General features: G+C 38.6%; 1 protein-coding gene across 3 annotated transcripts in view; it reads left to right on the plus strand.

Moving 5' to 3' along the window:
* The window catches only part of CDKAL1 (CDK5 regulatory subunit associated protein 1 like 1), a 407,608-nt gene that overhangs the window by 115,945 nt on the left and 265,688 nt on the right, over nt 1-25,975 (plus strand). For all 3 annotated transcript variants that reach the window (XM_050328712.1, XM_050328692.1, XM_050328703.1), the window contains 2 exons: nt 10,581-10,677; nt 24,325-24,373. In XM_050328712.1, coding sequence (XP_050184669.1) covers nt 10,581-10,677; nt 24,325-24,373 — 146 coding nt within the window. The remainder of the gene's footprint in view (nt 1-10,580; nt 10,678-24,324; nt 24,374-25,975) is intronic.

Genomic DNA, 25,975 nt, shown 5'->3' on the forward strand with positions numbered 1-25,975 from the left:
TGACCTAAAACTTTCATGAATCCATGCATTTATTATTATCCTTATGAAATGCCTGGCAGTGTATTAAACTTGTACAATATCATCTATTGTGAAAACTACTAGAATAATATCTTGGTTATTTTAGGAAACATTCGTAGGAAAGCTAGTATGCTCAGAGAAATTACCCCTTCAGCTCTGATAGAAGTTACAATTTTTAGCTCTTTAAATAATATATTTTGAACTAGATTTAGATGTCTAAACTGGTAATTTCTCAGAGCTACTTCTAGGACTTGTCTCTTTCTCTTCCTTCTCTCAGCAACCCCCCTGCAAATGTTTTCCCAACCATACACATCAAAAAGCCTAAACCAGGATGGAAGGAAGCGTGCTGCATAAATTGTTAGCAATGAGCAGATGTAGCTACTCTGATCAGTCCCACCTCACAGTGGGAGTGCACTAAAGCCATCTTACACTGCTTGATGCACTTTTGAGCTTCCTGCTTTCTAATAGCATCTTCTCTCTTCGCCTGCTTAAGCATCAGTGACAACAACTGAGTGGAGAATTTTTCCAGCCATGTACAGGCAAAAGCATGGTGCAGTTGTCGTTCAAGTCACCCAGGAATTTTTGTTTTGTTTTTGATAATGTGATTAAAATTGCCTGAATAGAAAAAGAAAAAAATAATTTTTCTTCAGAAGCATGCTGTTGAGTCTATACAGGTAACCACAGACTCAGCTTCAGTCTAAGGAAATAGAATAGTAATATCTGTTCAGTTTGTATCATATTGTGTAGTGCAAGGCCCTTCTAAAGCATGAAGTTAAAGCAGTGTAGGAGTCTGTTGCTTTGAGAAACTGTGGTGAATTTGTGTGAGTGTAGAAACCACTAAGATGTTCTGTCAACACAGGAACGTTTTTTTTTTGTTTTTTTTTTTTTTAACAGAAACCATACAACCAAATGCACATGTCAAAATGTAGTCCATGGAGAACTGTTTGGACCTTTATCATTCTTTTAGATGTGGTATGAAACAATGAGAAATTAGAGGTATCAATGAAGAGTTAGTTGACATAGCTTCATAATCTCCTGAGATAAGACTGATGGCTAAGTAGCCTGTTGCAAAGAATATGAGATGTATGGTGAAGACCAAGAAACGTGAACCAACTCTCATGAATCGGTCTCAGTTGTGAAAAAGGAGAACATGAGCAGGAGATGGAAGGGAGGAATTTATTACTCTACTTGTGGGGCTTCACCTAGATTACTGTGTTTTTAGTGTAGTAGAGGCAGATGAGGGATGCAAGGAGACTGGAGCAGGTCCATTGGAGAACTACTAAAATGGTCAGGCTGCCATGAGTTTGGCACGTAGGAATCTAGCAAATAATCTAATAGTAGTCTGTAATTACTTGAAAGACAACTGCAGAGATTATGGAACCAAGTTCTTCTTGATTGGACCAGGAAGACATAACAAGTGACAGCAAGTTTCCCAGCCTTGACTGGGTAATGGTGTTACCAGGAGTCCACTTGTGAGTGGGAGGTTAGACCAGCTGGCCTATAGAGGTCTTTTCCAGTCTACCTTTTCCTGATTCTGTAAAAGTGAGGTTGAACAGAGAGGATAAGAGGCAGAATGCTATATAGTTTGTTACTTCTGTTTCTATTCAGGTATTATGATCAGTTCTCATCTCTTTAGATTAGGAAAAGCTTACTGGTCTTTATTGGAAGAATTTAATAAAAACAAGCAAACAAAGGTGAATAAAAATGTGATATGGTTCAATTTTGACAGAATAAAGGTTCCAGTATTTAGGAGCTAAACCTTTTCTTTTTCCTTTCTGTTCTGTTCTTTGTCACTTGTTTCTGTTTCATCACACTGCGCTACACACCTTGCCTGTTTCATATTTCCTGACAAAAACTAGGCACAGTGTGGCTGCTCACAAAGCATTTCCGTAAGAGAAAAAGTACATGCAGCTTACTATTTTGAAAAATTACTTTGTTGAATTTTGTTTCCTTTTCTTTGTTGGGTAACTTCTGTCAGTCTTCTGTGCACATAAGATGAAACCTACATTTAGTGGCTCTCAAAAGCCTTGATGGTCAGAATTTTGTCTGCCCTTCAGGTCTCTGGTTTTCTTTCTTAACTGCCCTTGAGGAGTCCAAGAGAAAATGAGTTGGCTGTTAGCTCCTTTGTTATCCTCGACTTTTTATCAAAATGTTCCGTGTCAGACACACCATAGAATCCTGCAGGGGTTTTTATTCTGATGACTCAGTGAAACAATACTGTCAGTATCATGTACTGTTCTGTGTGTTTAGTCCATGTAAATTCTGCTTCCTTTTTCTGGATTTTCACTCTCCTTACCTTATAGAAAAGAAAATCCTGGTGTGTTATACTTACCAAAAATTAGAAAAGTACTTAGTAGAACAGCAACCTCTCTTGATGATACTTTTTAAATTTGTATATAGTCTGTTACTGACAGTCATACTATACCTCTGGGGGGGGGGGAGGGGGGGAATGGATTATTTAATTTTCATTCAAAACTAATTTCATTTTTTACCATTGTATCAACGAGGTTTTGTATTATAACAGTTGGCCATGCATACATGTAACTTGAAGCTTGCCTGGATTTTGAACCTGAGAAGCAGTGTAGTATTTCACAAATTAATTAGAATCATTATTTTATGCCCTAAACTGCACTTCTTTTATTTTTAAAGAGGGGGGAAGATTGGGAAGGTAAAGTAGAATAAATGGTCAGTTAACTAAACATAAAGGCAAGATACAACATAAATACTACAATAAAGTATTGTTGTTCCTACAGGAATGTGTGTAGAAAGAACAGAGGAATAGTTGAGTAAGTCATATAAAAGTTCACTGTAATGATTTTAACTTCCATTTTGTTAATTTGTCAGATTTTTAATGTCCCTTACCAAGTGAATTTATGTGAGATTTTTTTCTCTAGTTTTGAGACAAGTATATCTTTAAACAGTTCATCTATATATGAAAAAATAAATTTAGAATAGAATTAAATTTTCACATTTGAAGGGGGAGAATGAAGTCTTGCTTTTCTGAAGTAGTAGAAAGAATGTGAAAATGCTTGTACTTGGAGAAAAGTAATGGCAGAAGGCAAAGAGAAAAGGACAAAATTACTTCCATAGCTTCGGATCTATTTCTACTTCTTCTGAAAACTCTCTTGCCATTGTTATTTCTTAGATCCTTGCTGAAGAAAGACTAACATGAAACTGGAGATGTAGAAGGATAGTGAAATATTTTTAGAACCTTACTACAACTTGTCATCTATGTGCTAAAGGACGTAAGGATTCAAGGACATGCAAAAACTAGTAAATTTTTTTTAGAAGGCGATTCCAGTTTTTGCCACCTGCAGCACTTCCCTCGGGTGTGGCTGCCAGCAGCCTCTGCATTTGCAAGACCGAGTGAGCAGAACTTCAGTATATGTGTTACTCTGTGCCTCAAAGAAGTTCAAGATGTGCGTGCTGTCAGCAGAGAGCTAAAGATCAGAACTCAAAGGAAGAAGGAAGAAAAGGAACTCAGGAACATAGTAGTATTCCTACCAATAATGTGCTTAAAAAGAAAACTCAAAACCCCCAAAATCTGTAGAGCAGCAAAGCAAATACGTTACCATTTTATCTGAAGAAGAATGGTAGGAGCCTAAACAGTTGCAAAATACGGCAGAAAGAAATTGTTTCTCAGTGTTTTAGCAAATACCTTCTATAAAACATGAATGTCGCCTGTGTTAGCCAGTGAAGTTTTGTCAGTGTCTAACAAGTCCTGGCAGACTGTACTGTTCACTTGACTAGAGCTGGGGGAGGTTTGAACCTGTGGGTGAGTATGTTGGCACTTGGTCTGATGCCGCCTTAGCAGAGCCTATTTAACCGTCTTGAGAGGACAAATGCTGTTTCTAGTATTTTCTGTTGTATGACAAGGTCCCTCAATCTTTTAAATAAACAGAAAAAGAAAAAGCCCCTCTTTCCAATAATAAGGAAAAAAATAATTTAAAACATGTATGGTTTTTAGCCAACAAGTAAAAGTCTGTTCGCCACCAGCCAAGACAAATTTTCTGAAGGAGCAGATTGTCATTAAGTACATTTTGCTTTTAAAAACAAGTTGTTTTTTTTTGTTGTAAGGTTGATAATTTCTAATTATGGGGTTTGCAGATTTGCTTTAAAATTATGTTCTATTGATTTTTTAAAATCTGCTTTTTTTTTTAATCATCTGGAGGGACAGGAACTGGCCTGTAACCATGCTTGCCTAGCCTAACCAAAGGCCATTCTGGAATTTTCTGTCATGTTGGTCAATTCAGCCTTGCTTGGGGCTACAAAAATTACCAGCCTGGGCCAAGGTGAGATTTATGATATATTCCTCCATCTCATCTTCTTCCTTAGTATATTATGGTCTGCTTTTTCAATTTAACAAAATCTTTATTCTATTAATTTGAAAGACTTTGCAGGAAAAAAAGACCATAATTACCTCTAAAATATCATATTTGTTTGAGTAATGACTGCCCAGGAATAGCTCTTGCATCTTTAATTGCTGCCTATAAAGTTACATTTACAGAAAATTGGAGTAAAACTCGCACACAGATTTGACTGGGTCTAGAATTTCAAATCAGATTGCCTTTTGCAGACAAAGCTGCAGTCACTTTGCTTGCATGCCAGGTAGCTGGATGAAATCAATTTTCCATTCCTCTCAGAAACTTGGGGAATAATTTGGTATGTAGCATGAGAGTGTTGGAGATATTCTCAGAGCTGACATTTCACCTTCTATGAAAAGCTCTGCTAGGGGAGGATATTTTTGTGCCTTTATTTATTTATTTTTGCTTCTGGCACATCTTTACAACCTCAGTTTGGAGTGTGATGGGGCAAGCCTTTTTGTCTTTTTGAAGTATTTTCAGAGAAGACATCCTTGATTTTGTCAGGGGGAGGACTTGCAACTTATTTTTCCCCCAGATTATTTGCATGTTACCTAATGGTTTTTGCCAAAGGAGACAAGTTCAGTGAGTGCAGTGTGGTAACTAAGACGGCTGCTTTGCTGCGGACTGGTCCTCTAAGAGCAATTGAGTAAACTCCAATAATCAACATAAGCATCTTCAAATGAACTTTGAATTTTCACATGCCTTGCAGACAAATTACAGTAATTATTTGGGGGCTGTGGAAGTGTAAAAGGGAACTGACAGGCCTAAGTAGACTTGAGTGGTTCTGCTCTGATTAATAATGTTGACGAGTTTCCCTCAGGTTTCCCACAAGCCTTTGTGTACGGTGCTGTCCCTAACCTTGAAAGCAGAACATGTATGAGATTCCTACATCTTTTTGCTTTCTATTCACCCACACTACTCAGCATTTTGTGACCTCAGAGGTTTCACAAGACTTGTCAAACTCACCATAGATGAAACAAGGAGTTCCTGTGTCCTTCTCTTTTTCTGTTTCCTTCCTAACAGCTTTCCCTTGACCTCCATTTTGGCTGTGCTGCAGCCCTTCTCCCACGAGCTAACTTAATGGAATAAAATAGTTAAACACCCCCAAACTTGGCTCAATAGTTTTCTTCTATATAAGTGAGTTAAATGGGGCCCTGGAAGGTCCAGTGAGCTGTAGAGCTTGGAACAGAGATACCAGATGGCCAGAAGTGAAAAAGAGGAGAGGTTGAAGTTGGAGAAAGGTAGGAGCAGCAACAGGAGACAGAGAGGATGGGATGCAAGCCTTTGGATACTCATGAGACATTAGATTGGCTCAAAGCCTTTAAAGCTACGATTTAAGTTACCATTTGTAATTTTTCAAACAGGAGATAGCTGTGTGATTTTATGGACTTTAAGGAATGTATTCCAAATGTCACCATCTTTTCATTCCAGGGGTGTTGTGCTCTCTTTAAAACTTGTGGCTTTCTGCTGATTAATTCAGCAGATGAGACAGTTGAAAGATCTTTCACATATTTGCATCTTTAGCCAAATAGCATTTCTTTTTCCCCAGAGACATCACAACTCCATTTCTGCAGCCTGGGAAGTAGTATATCTCTTCAATTTTACTTTTTATAATGTTTGGCAGGCTGATCTCGTCATATGTGCAGCTAATACTGTATTCAGCTAGAGCTGCTGTAGCAGAACTTTTTCATGTATACTAATATTTCTTTGGGCATTTCTAGACACAAATGTCCTGTTGATTTATGTTTTCACACCTTTCTATAATACCTGATAAGGAGCGTTGTGTATTGTGTGTAATAGGAGGCCCTGACAATGGCATGAATAGACTGCTCTGATGCATTGCACAGTTCAGTTTAACTAACTACAGTTCAGTTTCATGTTATGTGAAAGTTATCAGGTTTGTGCAGGTACAACAATGAGGAGATGAGTACTGTGTTTGGTAGGGATAGTTCATTGATGTAAAAACGTACTTGAAAGCATGGTCAGTTGTCATCTCCTGGATTCAGGTTGAAATAATTCCTTTTTCATTTCAGATAACAAAATTATTTCTTGCTGTACTTTAGCATTAGAAATAGTTCCTCTTATTATTTTTAAACATTTCCCAACTACTATCAATGCAAAGCTTAACAAGCTCACTGTAAAGCACATTCCCCCTTACTTTATTGCTTTTGCTGAAAATGTCACTTTTCTCATACTTGCATTTGACTGTTACCTGTCTTGCTGCCAGCAGCCTTCTGCTCAGTGTTTATACACTTCTTCATTTTTTAATTCCACCAGCAATGGGTTTTGGAGGAAAAAAAATTGGGGATTGTAGGCATAATATTTGGTTTCACATATCTGGTACTAGAGCAGCATTTTACAGATTGCCTGTTTCATGCTGACCAGTCTGTAGTTTGTCAGCTTTCCTCCCCACAGACCAGACCTACTTTTGATTTCAGAGGCCTCCTAAGCCTTCCTGTGCAGCTGGGATACTTTGGTGGGTAGTGGTGGTGGCTTCCTGAAAGCTGTGAGTTACTCACTTAATAGTTCATAGCTTATGAGTGTCCAGTGGGCAGCTCTGTTTATGGAAAGGGAAGTGAGCAGGCGAGCAGGCTTCTCTTGTCTCTCTTCAGCAAAGATCAAGTTATCAATTACTTTCAGTGTCAGACTGTCTTCTGTTGAACTTGACCCACCTTCACTGCTTCCACTTTTTTATTACCTTCCTCAGATTTGAACCTCAGGGAAAGGTCCCTAACTTTTTATTGTGGTGGTTTGACCTGAATAGCTGTGTGAGTCATGAAAAACTGGAACAGCTTCCTGCACTGGCTTCCATGGTATCCAGTGCTGTTGCTGTACACACAGTGCAGATGTAGCAAACACTTACGGGGGGCTTTTTGGGAGGGTGGCAGGTGTTTCTTTATCTTTGTCATATTACTGGCCAAATTTTCTTGGAGCTTGAAAACTAAAAAGTAGAGGATCAGTGCAACAATGTGTTATGTAAAATTGTGAGCAGAATGTTCCAGTTTGAGCAGGTTCCTAACAGCATAAATAAAAGTGCACATAAGCAAGGCAGGAATTCTCTAGTTACATTTTTAAGTTTGCTTTGTAAAAAGTGGAATACATTGAACATATTTCATTAAGTCTGATAGCACAATTATGGTTGCAGTGGCTGTCTCTATGCAGTGGAGTATTGTGATCTCATATGAGTCCTCTACTGTATGCAGTACTTCATGCCCCTGTTGTTTCTCACTTGTTTTTTGTTCCCCACCCATTACTTAGGAAGTAGCTTGAATAATCCCTTTCTTTAAAAAAAAATGCTCTAATTAAATCTCTATTTAGTTTTTTAGAGAAGAGTGTATTTCTTGAATCAATTAAATTGAAAGTTCAAGGTAAGGTTCACGTAACTGAAAAATATAAAGGGTTCTAAAAGAGAAGATGTATTTATTCATGCCACCTACCAGATTCCATGAGGTATTATTCTTATTACTATTCATGTTCTGGAGGTATAAGAGTTTTCTAATACAGTTCTTGTGCTAACTAGATTTTTGAAGAGTTTTTTTTTAGGCTTTTGTTAATATGAGCAGGGCTTATTAAACAATATTAAAAGGAAGTGACAATATAGTAGTGGAATGCATACTTTGAGAAGTCATTTCTTGAAAATGAGGCAAAAAATTCATAATTTCCTTACACTGGTTTTTCATTTATGGTGGTTTTCATGTATTGTATGGTGTATTATGGATGTAATGAAAATTGGCTATGATTGAAAATTTAGTTCTGGCATTTCCACTTAATTGCATTTTAAAGGAAAAAATCTCAGTGTACAAAATTCTTTATTCTGTAGAGACCTGTACAACTTTAGAAAAGTTAAATGCAGGCAATGCTTATTATGAAGAATATTCAGTTTAACTTTTTCCCCCTAGCTCTAGTTATAGTCCCAGAAGATATGGCAAAATGTTAAAGCTGTGAAATAACATTAAAATGCCATTTAATGTGTCAAGGGAAACTTTGTTTATTTTTTTTTTTCTCGGATAAAAAGACTTGAATAAAAGCTTTTTCTTCTGTAGTGCTCACAGGTTTTCAAGTAGATGGAGACGGCTGTTGCTAGCAGCAGATTATACCAGATGCTGAGTTGCCTAGGGACATGTGCTTTGTTTGCTGGAGACAGGGCTTATTGTCTTGCCTTCAGGCACTAGGCTGAGTCTGTAAGACTATATAAGTAGTGATTTTTATCCTTTGAGTTAGTGGAGTGTCACATGGTGCTGTGTGACATTTTTAGGTAACGCATGAAGGACGATTTTTTATTATTTTTTTTTTTTTAATTTTTCCATGGATATGTAGTAGGTAACCTCCACTGAAGTTTTGCAAAACCCTTAAATATTTACCACTGAAAGAAAAGAGGGATTGCAGACTTTGGAGGCATGTTGCTACCTAAGAAATGTTCCATGGCTAAGAAGTATACTAAATTAGCATTTCATCATAGTTGTTTATCCACAGAAATATGAGTAAGAAAGAGATGAAATAAAATTTGCTGTTATATTATACACCTTAGCATGCAAGTAGAGGACCAGTGAGGTTCTGTATGATGAATGTTTAAGGATTTTCTGAAAGTCCACTACAACAAAATCAGATATTTTATAGAGATTTGCTGCATTTATATTGGGTATAAGGTAATAGCCATAATCCATTTTCTTGTGTTTGTATAGAATATTTATTTTTTTCCTTTAAAATATTTCATTTTAATGCAGCAGCTAACATGAGGTATTTGGCAAAATGGCCTGTGATCTCCTTTATTATTGCAATTTGTGTGTTGTTGTGAGATTTCATTTTGAGCTATAATTTATAAATAGATTTGATCATAAGTGTGAAGCGAAAATTGTGAGTAGTGTAACTCTGGTACTAGTCTTTTTTGAGTTTAGTTTTTTTATGTTTGGGTTTTTGTTTGTTTGTTTGCTTTGGTTTTGGTTGACCTTGCCTTTGCTGAGGACCCACAGATACTCCTGTAGCATCCACGTGCTTGTTGAACATCACTTTCTCTAGTGCTTTCAGCTTGGAGACAGCTCAGCCAAACCAAACTAAGGAGTATAAAATAGTCTAAGTAATTGTGTATTTTGGATAATTTTTCTGAAAAGTGTTATGACGTGTCGTAGCCTATTCCAACATAACAGTAAACACTTCATGAATTCATACATTGCTGGAGAAAATATGGATTTATAAGGTTCCAGTTTGACAGAAGTCTGTCAGGAGATTGTGATACAATATGCAACTGTGAAAGATCATTCTTGGAGCAACGCATAATATGTCAGACCTAGCAAGTCTGGTAAAATTATTCAGTGCTTCTCTTCTTTAATGTTTTGCACATTATAATGCAGTAGTCATGTTGGGTTAATGTGCTAATGGATGATCTTCAAAGTTAACAAACACAAGCAGGTTCTGCATCTCAGTGTTTTGTACGCAGCCATTAGTTCTGTTCAGGGCTTCCATTATGGCTTGATATTCAGTGTTGAATTCAAAATGAGTCAAGATATTGCTAAGGAAATGAACGATGTTAACCATTTAATCTTAGTGTTTTGGTTTCTTACTTGATGCTAAGGTAACATCAAAGCTAAGGAATTATGTAAGTTAATATCCAGACAAATACTTCTCTGCCAGAGGCAAGCACTTCAGGTTTGAAAGTGCTCAATATGCCTAAATGCTTAAATGTTTTTAAGTAACTGCATATTTTAAAGTAAATAAACATTTTAAGTAAACATCAGAAGACTCATGTAACTGGTCAATTCTGACTGATACTACATAAATGGGTCTGTTCTGAACTAGAGGTTCTGTCTGTGTAGGCTGTCCCTTGCATTCTGTGTAACTTTTCTTGAATCAAGGTTACTATCTCTGCCTCATCTTTCTTGACCAGTTTCTCTGCTGTCATTGTGGCAAATAAAGCTTAACTGGGCTTTCAAAATTGTATTTTTGTCCAAGGTATGCAGTGGTTATGTTCTTTATAGAAACTCCCCAAACTGAACTGTGAGTGCTGTAGCCTGAGAGGTTCATACAGGTTTTTTTGTGTGTTGGTTTGTTTGGTTTCTGAGGTTCAAACATGTACAAGTTGCTTCTGATTTTGAAATGTTTTCATTGCAGTTGCTTTCCTGTGTCACATGCATAATATGACTACTTTGAAGTTGAAAACAGTAATTTTCAAAAACTATTAACATGCTCTTTGTCCTTTTTCAGGAAAGCCCAAGAAGGGAAGAAGAAAGTCGTTGTAGCAGGCTGTGTACCACAAGCCCAACCTCGTCAGGACTACCTGAAAGGATTGAGTATTATAGGGGTAGGTATCTTTGTAAACTATGAACCAAAGGTTTTCATAAATGTTTTCAATTGGTCAATGTCAATATATAGACTTTGTTGCCTTTCTCTTGGGAAAACAGCAGAGAAGCTTTCTGCCATTCCCACCCCTGTTAGTCTTCTTGCATTATACAACTCTTAAACCTTCCTTCATCCGGGGTGATTTGTTTTGGTTGTGGCATGAGGGGAGAAAGAGAGGGATGCTGTTGTTGGAAATGAGTTCCAGTGCCCTTTGTAGCCTGAAAATTTCCAGGCTTCTCCCAGGATAAGATATCAATTATTATAATCTTAAAAATATCACAGTTTATTTGCTTTAAGAGAAGCCTTAAGACCTGCGTTAAAATCAGTGCACCAAGTCTGGGAGACGATATAATGTAAATTACGTGGACACAGCTGAGGGTTTGGTGGTTGTTTTTTTACTTCACATTATTATGAAGAACGGCGAATAGCAATGATTATTTTTAAATTTGAGGCAGTCTGAAGTGTTAAATCCACTGATAACTGGGTTGTTAAACAGTTTCCAAATGTTACCTTGAAAAGGTAAGCAGAGAACTTTGTCTTCATTCAATTAGTCAAGTCCCTTCAGTGTTCTTATGCAGTACCACTGTATCATTGAATCACCTTTGTAAAATAGTAATGAAAATAGTAATGAAAATCTGGCAGTCAAAGCATAAGTTCACAAAGATTCTTCATTGTTGAAACCTTTAATTTTTAATTGTTTAAGCCCTTTATTTGTAAAAGGCATGATTGAGTTGAAGCGCTGGAGTAGGTGTGGGAGCATTACAGTGAAACTGTCCTGTGTTGTGTCAGGTCAGAGCAGATGACTGTGCAGCCTTGTCTCTATGTTAAAAATGTAAAGAGAGCAAGTAAAGAGTGTGTTTCCACTTCAGTGTCATGAATTTCACTTGAAACTAGGGTTTTATAGGAACAACAACAAAAATGTTCCAAAAGCAGTGGGAGAGCAGTTGGCTCACAGGTAGAACACAGAGGGTAATAATGAATGGGGGAACATCAAAGTAGTGACCTGTCACTAGTGGGGTTCCACAGGGCTCCATCTTGGGCCCTGTGCTCTTCAACATCTTCATAAATTACTTGGATGCAGGACTGGAAGGGGTACTAAGCAAGTTTGCAGATGACACAAAATCACGAGGAACTGTTGACTCCCTTGAAGGCAGACAGGCCCTGCAGAGAGACCTAGACAAATGAGAGGACTGAACAATCACCAACCAAATGAAGTTCAACAAGGGAAAGTTGGGATGCACTGCACTTGGGATGGGGCAAACCTGGATGTCCATACAGACTGGGGAATGAGATGCTGGAAAGCAGTGCCATGGAAAGGGAGCTGGGGATTCTGGTCAATGGCAGGTTGAATATGAGTCATCAGTGCCCTGGCAGCCAGGAGGGCCAGCTGTGTCCTGGGGGGCATCAGGCAAAGCATTGCCAGCCAGTCCGGGGAGGGGATTGTCCCACTCTGCTCTGCACTGGTGTGGCCTCACCTTGAACATTGTGTGCAGTTTTGGTCACTGCAATACAAGAAAGACATGAAGCTCTTAGAGAGCATCCAAAGGAGGGCAGCAAAGATGGTGAAAGGCCTTGAGGAGAAGCCATATGAGGAGTGATTGAGGTCATTTGGTCTGTTGAGCCTGGAGGAGACTGAGGGAGACCTCATTGCAGTCTACAACTTCTTGGTGAGGGGAAGAGGAGGGGCAGGCGCTGGTCTCTTCTCTCTGGTGACCAGTGACAGGACCCAATGGCCTGAAATTGTTTCAGGGGAGGTTTAGGTTGAATATTAGAAAGAGGTTCTTCACCCAAAGGGTGGTTGGGTACTAGAAAAGGCTTCCTGGGGAAGTGGTCACAGCACCAAGCCTGCCAGAGTTCAAGAAGCATTTGGATGATGCTCTCAGGCACATGGTGTGACTCTTGAGGATGGTTCTGTGCAAGGCCAGGAGTTGGACTTGATGATCCTTGTGGGTCCCTTCAACTCATCATATTCTGTGATTCTGTGAAGTTTTCTCTTTTGTTAGAAGATCATACAAGATGTAGTTGTTCAAAGTAATTTAGAAGTAAAATAAGTTTGCTTGTAATTAGGAAGAAGATAGCTTCATTAACTGATTTATTCCAATGCTTTATAAAGATGGACTTCGTGCTATTCCAAATTTAATTGCTGCTGTTGCTCAAAATAATATTTCTACAAATTAACTCAGGGCCCAGAAATTAGTTTCAGGGGATGCTGCTATTTGATATAAATTACGGTAATGGTTACAGTTTAAGGAAGAAGCAAACTTTCCATTTGATTCTGAAGTCTTACTTTATATAAATATGTGCAAGAAAACTGGGTGCTCTGTCGTCTCCAAGACTGACTAATTAAGTATAACTTACTCTGTGCTGAAGGACAGGAAAAACAAAAATTGGTGAATGGATTTCCTTTTGACTCAGAGGTGACATAGTTTTGTGATCTATAATTGGTTGTTATAGTGGATATAGTGATATCTACACATATAAAGGCAGGAAAAAAAAAAGAGCGAGTCATTATCGTTTGACCAAGACTGTAATTTGATATTTCAGCTTTGATGAATTTAACTTGGAAAAAATTGGAGGACTTGAAGCTTGAATTTTTTTTTAACAGGTTTTTTTTAAAGTTTCCTGTTAGGTAACATGCAATTTCTTAAAATTAACCTGTTTATCTTAATTTTGGTACCTAGAACCAGTGTTTAGTGAAAAATATTTGTAGTTTTGTATTTATCACAGAAAGATTTTTGTTAGGAGTTTAAGTTGTTAATGCTTATTTTCCAAGTACTTTGTAACTAGAGCTGAAAATGATGAAATGTGGTCTTGACAATAAGGACACTGTTTTCTCACTGTCATTGCTGTGGTAAAACTTTAAGTTAAAGACCTTTCAGCTCAGAAAGGCCTTAAACTCGAGGCATAACTATTAACAGAAGCAAAGCTAAGAGCAGCATATAACCATGTTTTCAGTTTGTATATTTTATATTCTGATTTTGCAAAGAGTATGTATGAGGGGGTGACTGTATTTAAAGGATAAAAGTTATCTTACAGTTGCAAAATATTTTTGAAAGGCAGTTTTGACAGAATTAAGAAGTAGAAAATGTTCTGTTGGCAGTAGGAAATTGATTCTACTTTAAAATTTTAAACATAAAGAGTACAGTTTTGTAAGTCTTGCTTTAATACTAGGTTGGCCTCATCTTCAACTTGACTGAGAGACATAGATGATTTATTGTTGCTTATGTAAGTTCTGATATTTTTTGTGGTTTTTTTCCCTTTCTAAAAAATGTAATTTATTTTAAAGAACAATGTTGTCTGAGAATTTGGTTATTTACCAGCAATTATAACTCCCTCGGGGGTGGCTTTCTGAAGGCGGAGTGTGTCAGAGGGCTCTTCTGGTTCCCTTGTTATGACGGAGAAGGAATTTGCAATATAACTACCAGACAAATTCTAGTAAGTCAGGGTTTGTTTTGATCTGCATTTGAGAATCACAGGACTTAGCTTCCACTGTTCTAATTGCTTGATTTGAACAGAAATAAAGGAAGGGCAAGTTCATATCTTTGTTATCATTTGTGATGTTACTGTGCTTTTCTGTGTGGTTGTTTTTTTGTGTCTGTGTTTTTTTGTTTTTTTTTTTTTTTTTTGTTTGTTTGGGGGTTTTTTTGGTTTTTTTTTTAAGTAATTGCTGCTTTTTAAAAATAATATGGGTTGGGGCAAACCATAACGTAACATGGCAAGGGGAAGGAGCTGTTTTCTGAAATGGGAAAACTCTTTGTAGTAATAAATCTGCCAAGGGTGAAAAGTACATGAAACATGTAATGATGCATTAGAGAGGTTCACAGCCATTTACCCTCAGGTGGTTTCCAAACCTTACTCCTTGGTGTTTACATTGTGCCCTTTTCAAACTTAAGCTCACATACGGCAAAGAGAAATCAGCTCTCATAGTTAGAGTTGTCCCTCACTTTTCATTTTAAGTTGACAAAAAGAAAGATGCATGACTTTGTGCTAAATGTTTTGAGGGGATTATTGGGAAAGGGAGAGGAGGGAACAAGGGGGAATGAAAGATTTAGGTGACAGGCTCTGTTTTAGGACTCGTGAATGGATGTAGGTAGTTGTAGTGTTTCCTCACTTCCTGGGTTGCATGCAAGGACATGTGTCATGGGTTTGCCAACCAGCCAGTCCCCTGGGGCTGAGGATGGTTTTGTCCGGGTGGATTTCCGGAGAAAAAGCCAATCAAAAGTTTTAGTAACGCCTCTGCCAATTACGTATTTAAGGATATGGAAGAGAAGGTTGGTTGCGCAGATGAAATTGTAGCTGTGTAGGAGAGGCGGCAGGCCCCAAGTGGGCCAGGGCCCCCCTCCTCCCCCAGCCCTGGGCCGGGGGGCAGGTGTGGCACTGAAGCCTCCCCTTCTCTCCTATAACAGAGTAGAGAAAAAAAAAAACTTTAGAGAAAAACTGCCTGGACAAGACATACTGCAGAAGAAATTCCAGGCAAAGATAATGGACCTCCAAGGTCAAAGCTGACAGCTGGAGAGAAAAGCCACGAAGGGGGAGAACTCCTTCTCTCCTCCTCTCTCTCCCTTCAGCAGGGAAAAGACTGAAAACTAAAAATCGCTGCCACCTGTGAAGTTTATTGGGGTGAGGAGACCCCTGTGCAGCTCATAGAGGAGCTTACACTGAAGTAAGTGGATGCATGAGGAAGCTGAGACTTTGTGAGAGGCCTAAAATGAAACAGAGTCGTGCTGGAGACCTGTGGCCCATGGAGAAAGAGAGATCTACTCTGGTGTGAGTCGGCTCGGGTAGGATGTATGATCCCAGAGAGGGATCCATGCTGGTGCAGCTGAATTTGTGACCCTGAGGGACAGCAGAAGATGGAAGAACTGTTGCCCAAAGGTGTAAGCTCACGCTAGAGAGGTCCATTAAAAACCTGTCTCGTGAGGCGAGACCCCACAGGAAACAGGGGTGGACTCAAAAACCATTATCCCTTGTGACCCTGTGGTGAAGATCCATGGTAGGCAAGTGTCCCCTTGCAGTTCATGGAATGCCCTACAGGGCCTGGGTAACCTCTCCCCCAACCTCCGGTCTTAGCCCAGGAGGGGGTAGGCCCAGCCCTGAGGCCAACATGGAAGAGAGAGAGAAAGAGAAACAGTTCCAGCTGCAATGAATCGGAATTGTCGTCCTAGAGATAATAGAAGAAGAACTTTTGAGTGCTGCAAAATTACTGCAAAATCCTGGAGACCTTTAGAGTGCTGCAAAATTATTTAAAAGACCTGGAACTCCAAAAATGGAACAAAAACTACTTCTCCTGAACTGATACAAAGGGAGGAGTGGCATTTTTGCCTGATTAGAATTGTTGTAGATATAGTTCTTTAGTTTTTATCTTGCTAGTAATAAATCCTAATATCATTCTCCCCAGTCAGATCTCTTTTGTCTGCATAAACCTTCTCTCAACTTATAGCAGTTGTGTGGGAGGTGAGAAAAATTGGCCCAGAGCAAACCCATGACATTTTTGGTGGAGACTGTGGGCAGACACTACTCGGAGAGGCAGTGGCCGAATCAGACCACGACAACATGCAAAACCCTTGTTCCCAGTGATAATTTGAGCCATTGGAATGGGATGAGACATTTTATTTCTTTGGCATTTGTCTGGAGTTTTAAGGTATTCGATGTCCAAATGATGCTATGTGTTGGAAACCCTGACCAGTTGTCTTGGTGTGCTTCATAAGCCCCATGTGTCTGTACTTTGAAATCAATGAACTTGCAATGCATTTTGAAAGCATGGGGCCTACTGCACATGTGTATTCCATTAAAGGGATACAATAGCTCCGCAGATAAGTGAATCCTGAATGAGAACATCAATTCTTCTTCCTTCCGCGTCTTTCCCAATGTCACATGTAGCATCAAAGACCTGTCATCTTCTGCCATACATCTATCACACAAGGGAAGAATTTCAGTCCATTCTTTCATCTGCTCAAAATCACAAAAACGATCCAGTGTTGCCAAGGCTGTAACCCCCTCTTTACTGCTACTCTTCAAGTCAAAAGCTGCAGGTCCTGTGCATGGTAGAGTTACTCTAGGCTCTTTGGCCAAGTTGAGCTTGAAGCCACTGCTTCCAGGAGAAATATATAGCCATGAAAAGCTCTCTGTCAAGGCTCCTTGCATTCCCCTGACCACCAAATAACCCTTTTCCCTGGCAGTTCTACTCTATAAGGCAAGGTTTAGGTAATTTATTTTTCATATCCAGTTTGAAACTCTGGAGTCTGATTAGTGGGAGTGCTGAACCCTCCTGGTAGCAGCACGTAATGCTAGGGGCACTGCTGTAAAATAAATGGTTCAGTATAAGAAATGTGAAGTGCATTACAAAAAACAGGCACTTTATTTCTCAAGCTCTGCATCTGTAATTGGTATACACTTTTAAATTTAATGTACCTTAGTTCTCCATTTTTAAAACCCTCCAGTGTGCAGAACTTTAACAGCACCACTGTGAAACAAAATCAGCGTAACCTTACCAAGATGCCAAGTGTCTGGACATCTCTAATGCTTTGTTCTCATAAATAAGGAAGATACATTGTATGGTATTTCTGTGGTTCAGTTCATACAAGTTTCAGTGATGTTTGCAAAACAGAGATAGTGATACTTGCCTAACTTGCAGTGTTTGTAAAGTCAAACTGCATTCAAGATTGCAAGCCTGTCTGCTGCCATTAAACTGGAGCCTTGCATAAATGCAAATATCCAATGTGTACTTCATGAAAGACAAATTTGATGGAATTTTATTTTGAATGATTTGAATTGGCAGAACTTCTTGGAAGGCATACGGAAAGCCTGGTGACAGGTGCACACTGTTCTTCTGTAACTTATGGCCAAGAATGATTTCATACAAATTTCTAGCTCAGTCAGTACCTCTCAGCTGGTCAGCTTTGGCGTTTGAATTCCCATGCTGATATTCAGATAGGACACTTGAACCGGGAAAGTCAGAGAATGTCCGTGAAGCACCTGCTGTTAAACTGAAAAGTGGACATGCAAATAGAAACTATTCATTTCAACAGCAGTTACACACTATCCCATGAATCCAAAGCTGTAGGAATTAATTTAGATAAGCATTATCCTTCAGCTGTGTCAGTGTTTAGCAATGAAAATTAGTTGTTTATGTGCTTCTCTGAGATAGTCTTCTTCCCTTTAAAGTCTGTGTAGGTTCTGCTCTCAGAATACCTTCCTAAACCAGAGTATTACCCATTACTATGGTCATCATTGTCTGCAAAGGTTTTAAACACAGATGTTATGCCTCTGAAGTCAACGTGGCTAGTCACATGCCTTTTGAAGTTATGTATTAAGTCCTGGATTTATGCTGCCTAAGTGCTGTAATTTGAGAGTCTGTTTTGCTCAGCTCTCTTTACGGTCAATGAAGATAATTATCTCTAAAATAATTTAGATTTTTAGAAGATCTGAAGTGCCTTTTGAAGCCCTTTTACTGGCTTTAGAGTGGATAGGCTGAGTAGTATTTTAACATCCAGCATTTGACAGAGCTACCTAAACAAGGTGAGGTGAAGCTGAGAGTTGGTGAACTGGAGTTAAAATCTTTAGGATTACGAATAGTGACTTTTGGTTACCTAAGACTGATTATTTTATCTATGTAGTAACCATTTTGTTTTTTTATCTATGTCAGTGACAATCAAAAGAGTGTAGGATTTTTCCTAGATGAGAAAAAAAGATAGATTTACTTCAAGTGATGTGTAGATATGTATGCTTATTCCTAGGGTGTTCATACTGGATCTTAAGAAAAAATTGTTCATCACCATGGTGGTGTGCTTTGCAGTACTGGATTAATGGTTGGACTTGATGATTGAAAAGGTCTTTGCCAACATAAAATATTCTATGATTCTTAATGCAGCTGGGTGCTGGTGATATTTGCTTCAGCAGTAGCCTCATGCTGTGCAAACAAGCTGCTACTCTCTCCTGTATTGTGGGCACCCTGTCCTCAGTTTCTCTTAACTATTGCCTAAGGATTCTTTGTTTTGCAGTGTTCTTTCAGTAAACATTCCTAACCTAATAAATATTTCTGTTCTTTGTGACTTCTTCACTCTCTTCAAGATCTTTCTGATAGTTGATGTGCTTAGATGTTGCTTGTGTTACCTCTGAGAAATTTCCCTCTCTGGGAAACTCAGTCAGTGTGCCAAGGGAAGGGCAGTTGAAGGAGGCTCTGAGAGTTGTTGTCACTGTGCTGTCAGTGTCAGAGAAGCTTTATCTTTCACAGTTTCTGGTGAAAGATGTTCTCTTCCAAGCTGAAAGGAAGCAGGCCTGGGGAGCAATTGTATTCACTCGGAGGGAGGTCATGGAGCAGGCTGGTTGTGAGGAGGACCTAGCTGCCACTTTTAACCAGTGGTGGTAACTGCATCAGCAGCCTTGAGAGCTGAGACTCATCAGAGGGTGAAACCACAAACTTTTTGGCCAAAACATACAGTCACTGGTGGCAAGTGGCAAGGCCTCTGGTTTGTTTTTATTTGCTTTTGATTCTACCAGGTTAATCCCTGTGCCCCAGCAGAAACAACAGAATCGTCCAGGTGATGTGGATCTCTTGTGACCACTTATAAGAAACGACATGTCATTTCCAGGAATTATTCTGTGATCTTCTGATTTGGATACAGGAAAAAGTATAGTATGTTCTACACTGGCACATGTTGAGGTATCACTGCACTAAGAATCAAAAAATAATTTGAATGAAAGTGCTGATTTTAATGTCAGGATGCTTCCCAGCTCCTACAGTGACTTTTTATCACCTGGTGGGCAGTCTTGTCTCAGGTAAAGTCCAATCACAATACAAGGAGATGCATTCTGAAGGAATTGAAATCCTCACTTTGCAGGATTTAATCCTCTTCAGAGGAGACCAGGATAGCCATTATCTAACAGGCAGTGGCATAACTCAGAATGCACAAGCACTGAGACAGTTGGCATAGAATGGTGTGTCTCTGGTGTGAATATGCTTCCTGCAGCTGACTCCGTCTGAAATTATGCCTAGGCTATATTAAGTGGAGAGAATATGAGTATCTTTTCTTTTATCACAGAGACTTCTAGGAAGCCCTACTCATTACTGCCTTTTCTGCAATACTTGGGCCAGATCATTCCTCAGCTTCTTTGGTGGTGCAGCTTGAACAAAACAGCTTTACTGAGGTACCTTAGATGCCTTAGTAATGGATTCCCTTAGAAGGCAGCCTGTCTCCTTCAGAAAACATTGGATGTTCACAAATTGCTTGTTTTTGCAACCAGCCTGTATTTTCTTATGGCTGCAGCCGCTGAGAGAAGCATGAAGTTTCTCTCTCAGAAAAGACTATTAAGACACTGAATTTTTCCCACTGAGAAGAACTAACTGTTTTTATGAGGTTTAGCACTTTTTGCTCAGCTTTGCTTGTAAGGGACATCTGAAGACCATCTCTCCTATTTTGTTTTGATCCTGTCACTTCAGAGAGAGATTGGTCCAAATATCTTTACCCAAAAAATGCTTCTGTCTGTATTTTGGTGGACACATTAAATGGAACATATATTTATTTCACTGTAAACCTCGTATGAGGTTTTGTCTTTCCAAATTGTAATGAAGGGTCTTTGCAGAGGTCTTGATGCCTGAAGAGAATGTCAGAAAGTTTCTCTTACTTTCATAATAGATTCATGGATGCCCTTTTCTAGATAGCTTTCTTTGGTCTGAGGCTCAGTGATTATACAGAATGCAGAATCTTAGAGTAGATGTGCAAGTAGACTCTTAATTGCCCATTAAGGGTATTCTGAGTTTATAGGAACTCTATTGGAGGTTGTATTTTTTTCCAGAGTCCATGTCCTGTGAAACAGTTCCAGGATATTAATACTGGTTCTAAGACTACTTGGATCCTGTCTGAGAGCTCGGCAGAATTTGCACCACCATCCTCAACCTACATGTCTGTCAGCACTCACAGATCACCCAGTGTGAGACTGCAGACGTGGCACATTGCAGGCATGTCTTTGTGTCTCTTACACCTAAAAGTCATCTGTTGAATGTGATTGTGACAGTGCAAGGGAACTGGGGGACTTTCTCTGGTGACAAGTGAACCATGTGTGTGCATTTCTACACTCCTTTTGCTAATTATGGGTGCTTAGCTGGGAGAGCTCAGGAGTGCTGGGAGAGTTCTGGGAAGTGCTGAACTGTGTGTTCAGGGGCAACCTGCGGCTTCAGCCCCACTATGGATTGCTTCGTGTCTTCTTTGTGTGTATGAGGCCTGGATACATATGATTACTGAGCTGTACTTAAGCCAAGCTCTGATCCCACCAGGAAGATTCAAGGATTTTTCCTGGGTTTTGTTTCAACTTGGGCTTTGTACATTGATGCATAGATTCATACGTACTTTGATACAACTCTCTTTTTCCCTGCTTTCTGACCAACCAGTTTCCTGCTTTGGCAACTCATTCATCCCATTGACCTTGCCTGTGCTCTTGGCCTGTATCAATCTCAGCCCAGATTTCTGCATCAGGCCTGAGCTGTGGTGGTTAGGTGGGGGTTTTTTTGTGTGTAATTCTACTCAGATGCCTGCTCCAGTTGGCCAGTAGCTTTTGTTGTATTCAAGTCCTAATGAAGACGCATTTGTAATGGACATTAAGTCCACCGTGTCCTTGCCTATGCTAGAAACAGGATCTCACAAGTTCTGTGGAGCCAGGTGTGGTGCACTTGCTACATCCAGCAGTCCTGGGGGTTTGGTTTATTGAGATGTGCTGCACAAAAAAGTTGAGGAATGGTGTCTTTTCCCTTTATACACCATTAAGAACCTTTAAGTTTCGGAATTTCATGGACTTCCTGATACCTGATGGAGACATTATTGGGTCTTGCTCAGGTTTACAGATGCCTTTGACACTACTCCAGAATTTTCCATAAGGTTAGTGAGATGTGAGGAAAAGAATCCTACAGACCTTTGTATACCCAAAAAAACTTAATTACCTTGATTTTTTTCTTTTTCTTTTTTCTCCTCTTTTTTTCAAATAAGAATCCATTTAACTCTTCCCTCTTTTCACTCCAGATTCACCTCAGGTCTACTAAAATACTTTTATCTTCATCAATACAGACTGGAAGTATTCCACATTTTCTCCTTGACCACTTGGGGCTTTAGGGAAACAATTTCTAATAATTTCCTATGAAAAATACTTAATGTGGGAAATAACATGTAAGGCAGAACAAACATCCATTTCTAGGTGCAGATCTCATTATCTCTTAGACCTGTAATTTTAATTACTTACATGAGCCATCCTCTTGACAGGCATATTGAGAATAATTTAATTTATCCAATAAAATGAAAATGCAATATAGTGGTTGAGGACTTTTTTTTTTGTGTCTTTATTTAACAGGGGGTTTAGAGCAATGCAAAAATTCCCCAGATGTACAACATGGAAAGTAATCATAGGTGGCTGAGGTTATAAACCTGCTTATAAACCAGCTTTCTCATATTTTAAATGATTAAAATTATTATGAACTGAAGCAGTCTAGTATTGAGATATGTAGCAGTAATGTTTTAGGCAATGTATTTGGCACAAACTTTGTTCTCTGTCTGTAGTTGTGTGTGCACTTCTGTTTTCAAGTGGCATTTTTTAATTTATTCTTAAAACATTAAGTAGAAAGTCTATATGTTAAGTATCTTGAGTCATAATTTTTAAAAACGTATCTGAAAGGGGTATGTACACAAGTCTTTAAATATGCATATATATGTCTATAATAGGAATGCTTGTATCTCAGAAAATTGTTTAAATATATCTATCTTTTAATAGGATTATTAAGATGCAAATATTAGCAGTAATTTAGTTTCTAGAGTTCAGAAGTAATATACTGTATTCAGAAATCTGAAGTGGCAGACATTTGTGTTTTACAAAGGCTTTATTTCAAAAAGTTGAAAAAAAAAAAAAAGAGAAAGAAAAGTACTTTTATATGGACTTGATCCAACACCCAAACAAGGAAAGGAACTGACTCCTACTGACCTGAGTTGGGAACTCTAGATCAGACTCCAGCTACAGATGAGACTTTTTTTTTTTCACCTTCTATTAGGCTGATTGTAAAATGAATGTGAAATAGAGAAGATTGTGCAGACATGTGTTTACAGAAAATTACAAACTCAGTGGTTTAGGGCACAGAGACCTAATGTCTTTGATACCAGAGAGCCAAGTTCCAGGCTCCTTGTTGCAGACCAGGTTCTGCTCTTGAAGCCTCTGCGACTTGTGCTTTTCTGCTTGTTTTGGAAACAAACCAGTAAAAAACTCCCAAGGAAAAGACTGCAAAAATCATGCTAAATCTAGTTCATATAATGCACAGCTTAGAGAAGCAGTATTTAGAAAAGAAACATTGTGGAAAAACTATAAACTAATTTAAGTGTGACAAGTAGGCTTTCCTTCCCTGTGTGTAAACATCTATACACATTTATAGTAGACATTACATAGAATAGGTGGTTTGGATGAAAGCTGTAGGAAGAATCCTAACTTCAAGAATTTCTGAGTGTTTAGTTTTGCAGTGTTAATGATGATTCCTTTTTACTCTTATATCAAAATCTCTATAGTATATTGACCATTGATTTTAAATTAAGACTAACGTATCTAATAAGAAATAATTGAATTATTTATCTCATTATGGGTGAATATTGGCAAGTGTAACACTACAACATTAATTTGCAGTCTTTACTGCAGATGCTATGTCATGGTCATTAAGTATTATTTTGTCTTATGAAAAACATGAGGGCTTTTCCTTACATTTCCAAACAGTGCCTGCATTAAGTTCAGGAGAATATCTTGTTCTCTTAAACTTCACCACAGTACTTTTAAATTTCCTCCCATGTACCAGTGTCTTTCCTCTGAAGTGCTTCCTTGATTTTCTCTCCTGTAGTGTGCCCTGACAACATCCTTAGCTTCTTGTGTTCTCTACCATCTCCCATTTTGCTGTGGAGAGCGGTGTGAGGGAGCACTTAGAGGCTGTTTGAGGGTGACCACTGCCTTTCACAGACCATGAACAGCAGTTAAGGCCTGAACTCTTTTCTTAGGTCACTCTTGTCTAGTGATTTGGCGATTTTTACCAAAATTATAAGAACTTGCTATTTTTGAGGAGAAAATCTGTTTTAAATTAGGTGATGAGTTTTAAAGTTACTTTTGGCAGATGGACCAAGATGCACAGAAATAATAATGGCCAGTCTTCGCGAGCGAAGATCCGGGGAAGGTCTTTCCACCTTCCAGCCTGCGCATTGGACTTTTTAGGTGAGACACAGTGTGCGCGGAACTGAGCCCACCCTTTAATCCTAAGGTTCATCTGCCGGGGCCAAGCGAGCTTGGACGGTGGCAGCGAGGTCCTTAGGACGTAGGTGGATTGCCTTTTAAGGGTTAACGAGCTCCACCTGCCCGGGAGTGGCCCTGACCGGGAATCGAACCCGGGTCTCCGCGGTGACAGCGCGGCGCCTTTACCACTGGACCACCAGGGGCTCCGCGATGCACAGAAAAAAAAAAAAAAAAAAAACCTGGCTAAAAACACAGCCCAAAACTCTTTACTTCCCCTTAGTCCAGAAGGACACACTTTTTAAAGAAGAGTTTATATAAAACTATGTCCATTTATTGACTACTTAGATATTTGCCTTTTGACTTTTTTTAGGTTCAGCAGATAGATCGTGTAGTAGAAGTTGTGGAAGAAACTATTAAAGGTAAGCATCACACTTGAAATAATTGCAGCTAGCCTGAAACATGTAAGCATTAGCTAGCAGAAGTGCTACTGGTATGTTCTTTATCAAGCTAATGCTTCCTTTCTGCTCTAGCTAAATGTTTTTTTACAGTGCTATACTTTGTCATGTATGCTTTGTGTAAGTGATGATTTCAGGGATGTTTTCTGTCAGGAGCTCTGGGGATTCATAGGTAGATGAACAAGGGGAGACTTCAAGAATCATTTTAAGTTGCACCAGTGTAGGTGTGTGTAGAGTATTGTATAAAGCTCCTGCACTATCCTAATTCTATGTTTTATGTCTACTTTCTTTTGTTTAGTTCTCTGGTGTTTTCTTCTTTTCCGATGTTTTGGCTTACTTCCCTAAACTTTCCTCAGCAGGACAGATAAATTATCTTCTGGTTTAATGTTCTTTGTAACTGTTCCTTGTTCTCTCTGTCTGTGTTCATGTGTGTGTACACTTAGTACTTTGCAAAGGAGGAGAGAAAAAGAGTATTGTTTCTTCAGCCTGACCAGTAAACATTTGCTATTAAGTAAATATATTTGTCTGGGTCTTTCTGGGTTACCTAAGTTTGTCTCCATTACTTATCAGTCCATAAAAATTACTGTTCCATGAAGCTTTAAATTACAAGGTTTAGTTTAATTGGCTGTACTTTCAATATAAACAAGTGTCTAGTCCACAAGACATTGTCTGTAACTTTAATGCTGGAGTATGAGGTTTTTGAACTACAGCAGATTTAAAGCAGTGCAAAATTTTAAATGGAAAAAAAAGCTGCTATCAAGAAATTATGTAGTGTGGTGTAAGGCTTCTACAAGCCACAACAAGCTTGTGGCTTGATGGCTTTGAGATTCATGTTGCTTTGAGTGTTTTCAGAAGTGAAACCTGTACTCTTATGAACTCCCAACCAAAACTTTTTCAAGTTTGTCCTTAATTAATGGCATTTGATTTTTTGGGTACAGCCTACTGTGCCATACAAACAAAGAAGAAATACATTCAGCATATTCATGTTTGTTATTTAATAAGCCAAACTGTTTTCCCAGAAATATAATGGTATTTATGACAATGTATTGGAAATGAGGATGCTTCATGATTTTTACGACATCACAGTCTTTCAGATCCCTATCTGTTTTTTTCCTGAAATTTGTTTATTCTTAAGGGAACAAGATGATATCCTGGGTCAATATGCCCTCCCTTTACAGAAGTGAGCTTTGTAATATTTATACTGACTCCAGATATTACTGCTTTTTGATAACATAATTACTCAGGTTGTTGTGACTGAATATTATATAAATATAAAGTGTATAAATAATCTAGAGCAGCTGTTAAAATAATAATTTTCACTGAACGGATTTTTAGATTGCATTTTAAACACTGATATAATTCTGGAAAATAAGGTTCATAGACACACTGAGAAACATTTAAACTTCAAAAAGCATGTTTTGGAAAGATTTTGGCTCCTTTCTAGCTTACTAGAAGTAATTTGAATTAAAATGAGAAAGTGGACTGCTGAGGTCTGTATATAGTGCCGATTCCATCAGAGGTTTCCTGAAAGGTAGTGGAACACAATACTTCTGAAGTTTTATTGCA

This window comes from Myiozetetes cayanensis, unplaced genomic scaffold, assembly GCF_022539395.1.
Source record: "Myiozetetes cayanensis isolate MyiCay16 unplaced genomic scaffold, myiCay2020 scf1, whole genome shotgun sequence".
NCBI classification, from domain to species: Eukaryota; Metazoa; Chordata; class Aves; order Passeriformes; family Tyrannidae; genus Myiozetetes; species Myiozetetes cayanensis.